This window comes from Nestor notabilis, unplaced genomic scaffold (assembly GCF_000696875.1).
Source record: "Nestor notabilis isolate BGI_N333 unplaced genomic scaffold, ASM69687v1 scaffold10498, whole genome shotgun sequence".
Taxonomy (NCBI): Eukaryota; Metazoa; Chordata; class Aves; order Psittaciformes; family Psittacidae; genus Nestor; species Nestor notabilis.
This window is the reverse complement of record NW_009938726.1, coordinates 19,642-27,944: the sequence shown is the minus strand read 5'-3', so window position 1 is coordinate 27,944 and position 8,303 is coordinate 19,642. Positions and strand designations below refer to the sequence as shown.

The window sequence follows — 8,303 nt, the reverse complement described above, 5'->3', positions numbered from 1 at the left end:
ACAGGAAGCTCACTTCCAGGTTTGGGTCGGGATCACCAGCATGACCTATTTTGTAGTATAGCCATAAAAACTGCTAAACTGACAAAGCTGATTTAGATGATCTCCAGAAGTCCCTTCCAACCCTAGTGATTCTGTGATCCTGTGACTTGTACCAATATATTTCACTTTCCAAAACTGAAGAGTGGTTTACATATGATTTCTAATTTAAAAATGAAGTATTTACAGTGCAGTTTTTTCAATGGAGTAGTAATCCATTTTTTAGCATGTAAATTGGAGCAAAAAGCTAGTGTAAAGATGCACCATGTCATAAGATGATCAACCTGTATTCCAGCTGTTCAGCACAGGAACTGATGTGACTCTCTCAAAGACTGGCTGGCTTTGATCACCAACTCACAGTTACAAAGCCTGTGATTGGGATTAACTTTTATCAAAAGTGCTGAAGGGAGGGGAGGTCTTGCACAGCAAGCTGAGAAGCGTAATGACAGAAGACAGCAATTCTCAGTCTTGCTCTGTTCTTGCAATCCAATTCTTCCCATAAGCCTATATGTCCCTTTTTAAAAGGTGTATCATGCCACCAAGCATTTCACTTGGCTGGAAAAGCTAATTGCATCAGCTCTTTAATTCAAACCAAGATGAACAGAAGAAATATGACTGAATTAACATATTTTAATTAAAAACCCAAGAAATTACATTTACTACCCCTTATCAGCACTTCTAAATCTTATTAAGACTTCACATTATACAGCAGTAAGTAAAATGTAGGTGTGTTTTACCATGTGTATCATTCAATTATAGTAAGCAAAAATGAAAAATTTTCTAAGTAGCAACCCATGCCAACGTAGGCTTAAACCTCCCACATTTCACTATTATTTTGATGTCTTCTTACAACCTTCTGAATGCATTTCAGTTGTAATAGGAGAAATTTTAACCAACATATTCCAATTAACATGGTTAAGAAAAGTTCAATTTGTAGAAACTGTAAACTCACTTTCTTTCCTTTTTCAAGTCACCTGAAGCCACAAATCACCAGCACCCCTTGAAGTGGCACTGCAGTTTGGAACCCCACACGTCAGGCAGGGAAATAAACATGAGCATGAAACCAGCCTCGAGAAGTTCAGGTAAATGCCTCTTTTTTTAATATATGGCTTTGTTTTGTGAAAATTCTGAAAAAGTACTTTCATCATTTCTGATAAAGCTTTTGGAAAAAGTATTACCAAAACTGTGCCATATAGTTAAAAAAACAAACAAAAATCCAAACTCTTACCTGAGCCTTCACAGGCTGGGTCTACATCCCAATGCAGTTCACCACTGGTTGTAATGTCACCAGTACATTCTAAACTGGAACACCACTTAAAGAGGGAACTGGAGATTCATAAATTTGGGGAACCTCAAACAGAAAATAGAAGATAATTTTAACGACAGTTATATGCTGAGGGATCTTCCTATAGTGTGGGCAATAAGCACCTGACTTCATCAAAACATTAGCATGCCACCTCTGTTGTGGTGGTTAAAAAAAACACCTTCTTCCTTATATCACTGTAACACCAGCTATAGTGTGACAGTCAGGTCTGAAGCAGTGAGACCTGGTTTGAAAGTCCTAAACATGGTACATACAGTGGACCTTAATCTAAGAAATGAAACATTAGTTTTATTAACTAGGAAAAACTGCTTTGCACAGTGAATGATCTCTCAGTTACGTATTCTGGACTTCAGACAGACACATTTCTACATCTGGGTGTTTACAAAGAATGCAAAGAATCTAGTAACAAGAAATGCAATCATCCCCATGTTCTTTTCAGAAAGCTTTAAGATAGAAATGAAGGTCCAATTTTTTCCACTTGAAAGACACTGACTGTGTAATTAGGCCAATGTGCATCCCAGGTTCTGCAATACACTAGCATGCACATGTATATATCTTTATTCCACAATAAATGCAGTCCAAATCAAATTAATTTTTCCTCAAAGAATAAAGGTTCACATTACTTCATGTTTTTGTGGGTAAGACTATGCACACTGACCGCTACAGAAACACCTGATGCACACAGATCTATAAATTGATTTAGTTCTATTTTTCCACTTCAAGATCAGGTGGTTCATGTTTGTTTCTGTAACTTCTCAAACTGCATTCAATTCACTTTTAAGTTCTCAAAAAGAAGAGTGATGGAGGTAATTGTGATGCATACACGGCATATCAGCACTGGGCAGAGCAGCAATAACAGGTTGAAAAGGTTCATCTTCATCGTAGTTTGCATATAACACACGTTGTTGTTTAAATACTGCCTGTGATCTGAATGTTAAGAAATGCCACAAAAATATAAGTCAAAACTAGGCTTTGTTGGAGAACGTGTATATAATACTAAAAATAAACCCAACAAAACCTTCCCATGGTTCCCTAATTAAATCAGCTAAGACACAAAAAGCTGAATCTGTTCAATACCTAAGCAAAGGCTTGAAGACTACAAAACCTGATACACATAGCATACACTGCTTCTAAAACTCAGCCAAATTTACACAATACTTGAGAGCTATCCACTAAAACAAACTCTTGTTGTCATCTGAGGATGAAATATCTTTTTCCTTAATGTCACATCAGCCCACTGTGAACCATGTCCCAATTAATGCACTTTTACATTCAAGAACAAACTTTTGACCATATTTTTCTAAATAATGATGGTTAACTATTACAGAAACAGTTTACAAATCCTCACGTAGCTATTAAAATCCTTAGACCACAAGACAGAATGACTACCATATAGCTTGATTTTCTATTAAACCTGTAAAAGCTTTCAGCTCTTGACATTCTCTACTGGTAATTTCTTACATGGCTGGAGTATTTTTTTCTCCAGCCTATGTCCAAAGCTATAATTGAGCTTCTGTGATTGCAAAGATAAGGATTAAGAATGAAACACAGGTCAGAAGAAATGGCCTTAGACTCACATTGAATTCCTCCTAAAATTGCAAGTATAAATTACACAAGTTTTACCAGAGCAGGGATTGAGAACTTGCAGCCCTGGTTCAGAGGCATTGATGCCATTTTACATAGCGGCAGACACATTCTGGGGTATAATTTTTCTTTGAAAACTCACAACTATTATGTACTTGAAAACTACACATCTGCCTCAAGACAGAGCATCAAAGACAAGCCTGCAGGGGGGGAAAAAAAGGGGGAAAAGAAAAAAAGAGATTGTCTCTGTATGGGAATTTAAAAAAAAAAACAAAACCAAGAAACAAAAAACAAAACCCCAAACGAAGAACTTTTTGCTCCTACCACATTCCTGAAACACCAGCTTACCACAGGGCTGGAAAACAAGTTTCTCTATTGAGAAGCAAGACATCAAAATTCTGCAGCTCTGGTTGCAAAGGAACAGATTGCGGATAGACGTATTCCAAAAATGAGTTTTGGAAGCTCAGAAAAAGGGAACAAACCAAATAATTTGCATATAAAGAAATGAGTGAATACAGATAATATTTCCATGTCCAGAGCGCAGAAATCAAAAAAAGCTGGTTTTCTTGTTCTCCTCTTACAGGTAACATGCAGCTATGACTGCCATTCCTAGGATAAGCACAAAGCCCTCCAAGGACTTACTGTTTCCAAACATTCTGAAAACTCATTGCAGAATTTGCTTGTGCAGGAAGTTATACAAAACTTAGTGACTACATATTGTAACTAGAGCACTAGTCACTCTTACATCAAATTGTTCTGCAAGGCTCCAGATATATGAATAGATTGAACCATAGCAAGTTAAGCCATGAATGCATGACACAATCCTTGTAAGTAATTTAGCCACACTTCAACTATCACAGAATTTATGCATAGAAAAAACATTGCTAGACATTATTTCTCAACCCAAAATATGCTGATATTCCACAAAGCATGCAGAGTTCGCTTCAAGGTTATGCTTTAGGGTTTACCTCTTTACTCATATGCATGCTTCTACCCTAACTTTCTCAAATATGTCTCTTTTTGTTATTAACATCTCCAAGGCTTTCTTGTAGTAATTTTTAATCTCAATAAGAGAAGGGGGATGGTGAAAAGAAAAGTTACTCTTTTCAAAAGAGGAGAGCACACCTGGAGACTTTGGCTTGTTAAGAGTATGCTCCCTATACTTACTGTAAAGCCATAGTATTTAAGAGTGCTAAAATTCTGTTTTACTGAATTGTTACCCTGATTTAGAACATCTGCTAAACCAAAGCCAAGCCTTAAATGTTGCTACCAGATACAGTTAACACCAAAATGCAATTTCAAGTGTGTAAGAACTTGATTCAGGACACAGCAATTTCTTGCTCAACTGCTCTAACAAACATTGCATTTACCTGATGCCATGCACTCAGGAAACTTTGTCTGTACAGTACCATTTAGCTATACAATCCAAACATGTTAGATAGATGAAAACTGTCAATATTACTTTCCCTAACCATGTGATGATAAACACCACCACATGCAAGGTAAGACAAGCAGCAAATGCATTAACTGTCTTGTTCTGGAAGAGAAGCATCTCAGCAAACAACAGCAGCACAAACTATAACTACGTTAGCTGCTTAAGAAACCTTGACAAATGACAACCTGATGTCTGAGGGTCCTGTGAGGAGCCCTTAGAGGAGGACTGATCAGAAGAGGACGACTGTGGCGCTGAACCCTCAGCTAGCTCTCGCTGTCTCTGTTGTTCTGCCTTCTTAAGCCTCAGTCGCTGCAGACCCCTACGGATTATAGCTAACTCAGGTCCCATTAACTCTGACAAACAGGAAGGGGGAAGGGGAAAAAAAAACAAAGGCATGTAAAAGAAAGCAGCATTGAACATACAATAATACAGAACAGGGAGGAGGGGTGGGGGGACTGATCAAAGAGAGAAGCAACAAATAGGTTTTTTCATTGTAATTACATGTACGATGTAAATAATTTACTAATACCCAGAAATTATAAAATAAATTATTGAATTTTTTTTCCTCTTTCTAAATGCATAAGTCACAGGACTCAAAAGTTCAGGATTCATGGAATACAGTACATCCCCCTCCCCATCTCCAACACTTAAACCATTTAACGGAATTATTTAATGAAAATAGATAGATCCCAACTGATTCGAAACTAAGCAAACAACAGAAGCATTCGTGTTCCTACACACATAACAAATGAGAATATCTGTGGTGTAAAATTGGGCAACTCTGGTCTACAGATAAGTTTTTAAAATGAATGCAACAACTTCCAGGGTGGGGGTGTGTGTCAATACAATTTTGATTAAAAAAAAACCCCAAAACCCACAACAGTACCCTGTGAAAGAAAGTGAACTGGGATTACAGAAATTGGTGTCAGAACAGCACCTAACCCCAAAATACACTTTACTATGAACACATTTTTTACTTTAGACATTCCCAGTGGGTGAGAACTTGAAGTCTGGAAACGCTGTTAAGTGGTCCTATGGAGAAAGTAATTTACTGGATCATAAACAATTTAGTATCATTCTCTTAACAGACTATTCTTCCAGTTCCATCTTTAGAGACTTCACTGTTTTCACCATTTTATCTTTATTGATTTGTCAGTTACACCCTTTTGGCATGTATCAGTCAAAAATACTGTTTGATTAACAGTATTTTTTGCAAACTGCTATGAAACTAGATGTCCAAGTAATTTTTTATTCTTTCCTTGAAGATTTCTGCCACTTACACTAATGTTGTATAGCAAGTGCTTCTCTTTATACAACACAGACTGTGTTTGTATTAGCAATAGCTGGAGCACAACACTGACCTGAACCACTGCTGAACTACTCTCATCTATAATATAGTAGAGAAGCCAATTCAGACTCATTCACTTCAAATGCTCTAGCTAGTTCTGTTTTGAATTGCTAGCTTAGGCCTACCCTCAGAGTATTTCTATCAAGGACACTCTGGAGTATTCTGTAGCTATGAGGAAATCTGCAAAGAAAAAAATACCAGCACTATGAAATGTTAAAATACTAGAGAGCATTTCATTGGCATGTAACCTTTCATCCACGCAAAAGCTTTACAAATATTCCATAACCCTTATTCATGCAGTGAAGCAAACAAATTTTCAATTTTCTTTTATAATGAGAAATAAACCCAAAGACAGAATCCAGTAATTCAAAACCTAATGGCAAACACCAGTTAATATCAAATAGTCATGAGCTCTAATGTCCTCAATCTAATACCACGGCTGGGAAATTCACCCTGCTAGTTTATGGTTGATGAGGTGTAACAAGAAGGAAAAAGATATACTTCCTAAAAGGAATATGGCATCAAAGAGATTTGCTATGAATAATTTTCATGTGCCATGAATATTTAGGGAAATTAGAAATCCAAACAGTCTAGAAAATGCTTTTAAGGAAATTTCAATTATGTCTATATTTGCAGTTTTCAGTACTTGCTGCTGATTCAGTTCCACTCAGTGCAGAGACAGTTACAATTTAAGATGCAAAAGGAATTACAATTCAAAACGTAAAGAGATAACTACTATCCTGAACGTGTTCAATGACAACACCTTTTAACATAGTTCAGAATCTCTAAGCAAATGTTTATTTTTGCCAGCAAATGGAGCAAGGAAGTAGAAATAGAAAGAAAAAAACCCAGCTATTGCCACTTTCCCATTCAAAATTTAGAAGCAAAGTTGCCTTATATCAGAACACATGTTAAGCTTTGTTCTAATAAGTCAATTGCTCCTCTGTCCATGTCGTGTGTCCCTGTCTCTCCCCTTCCCCCTCACTGGTACCAACATGCATCTGGAATATTACCGGAGGGGGGGTGGGGAAGGAGGGAATATTATATTTAACAATTTGTTGTATCTGATGCTTATTTGTGATTTAAAACTACAGCATCTTAAAACTGACGTAAAATATGAATTAACGGTTTCCACTGAATGGGCCAAGCTGCACAAGAAAATAGATTTTATTTTTTTCCTTAGTGACAAGCATGAAAATCTCCAGCAATTCTTGTCTCATTATTATAAAAATTGATTATTCGAACATACTGACAAGAACAGGCTACTGCAATTTTGCACTGATCTTGTCGATTTGCAACTTACTCAGATGTTTTGATTTTATTCTTCTAGAACATACATTCTGATAAAGAGACCTATCCCAACAAGCTACAGCACTGAACCATTTTTGAACATGTACTTTTTCGAAACATTAAGAGATGAAGCAATTCAGATGCAGAAACTCACATGCTCATCACATGGCATATTTTTCTGGAACACCATGCCAACAATACATATGAATTATAATACATATGCAATGACACTGCTATTTCAAAGACAGAATTACCACCAGCACCTGTGTTCAGTACAGAAATGTGTAGAAATGATTTATGGAAAGCTGTCCATAAGTCTGTTCCATTCTGTACTATGGATTCATGCTCCAATTCTAAACAAGTCATTACCTGAAAGCATATTCTTCATTTTCTAAGTCGTTGCTGCAATATTCAAATTTGTATCTACCACCATCTCATGCAAAATGATGGCTGAAAGCCTCTCGCTTGCTTTCTTCTGTTTCCCAAAATGTTTCCCCAGTCATCCATCTTTTACAACACAGCTTTATGCAGTCTTCCTACCCAACGCCGCTGTATTTAAACTACTATTCCTATTATCAGTTTCCCTATCCTGCTATTCCAAAAAGCAAGTTTTATTCAGCTCTAAACAAACTGAGGGAACCCTGCTCTTGATGCAGACAGCAGCATTTTCACATTTATAGACTATGTGAGAGTCTGTGAGTAAATAGACTCTCCGAACTGAGCACTGCTGTGGGTTACATCAGTATACAAATATTCCAAAATGAAAATTCATATTGAAACTTACCCGTTCATAAACCCACTTCTGCTGCTCTGCCACGACCTGCTCCCTCTGCCTTGGAGCTTCTACACTCCCTCAACTTGCTGATGTTACCCAAAGATTTGCCTGACAGTAATGTGTTTTCAAAGCAATGTAAACTGGATAAGATGCTTACTAGCTGTGCAAACATACAGTACTATTTAAGTTTACTCCTGTAGGAGTCCTGTAGACACTTTAAAGATGACATCTGGTCCTAACACTAAATTCTGCATACAGCAATAAAAAATACCAGATAAAGGTCTGTGTTATTTCTGTGCGCTTGGAGTTCAGAGCGTATGCTACAGTGATTTTATTTTATTTCTTTTAAGAATCAGCAGCTAATCTGACACCCTGTTTAGTGTTCTCAAAGAAACACTCAAGCATTACGTACTTAATTATAATCTACTATCTGTGAATAAAACAACCACCATTACCCCCTTCAAAACTGAATATATGAAGAGTCTGAAGTCCACAGTAACACAGGGAAAGA

General features: G+C 36.9%; 1 protein-coding gene across 1 annotated transcript in view; it reads right to left on the bottom strand.

Moving 5' to 3' along the window:
* DCAF6 (DDB1 and CUL4 associated factor 6) overlaps positions 1-8,303 on the bottom strand; it is a 49,587-nt gene that overhangs the window by 33,500 nt on the left and 7,784 nt on the right. The window contains exon 5 of the mRNA XM_010019484.1: positions 4,565-4,732. Within this exon, the coding sequence (XP_010017786.1) occupies positions 4,565-4,732 (168 nt within the window). The remainder of the gene's footprint in view (positions 1-4,564; positions 4,733-8,303) is intronic.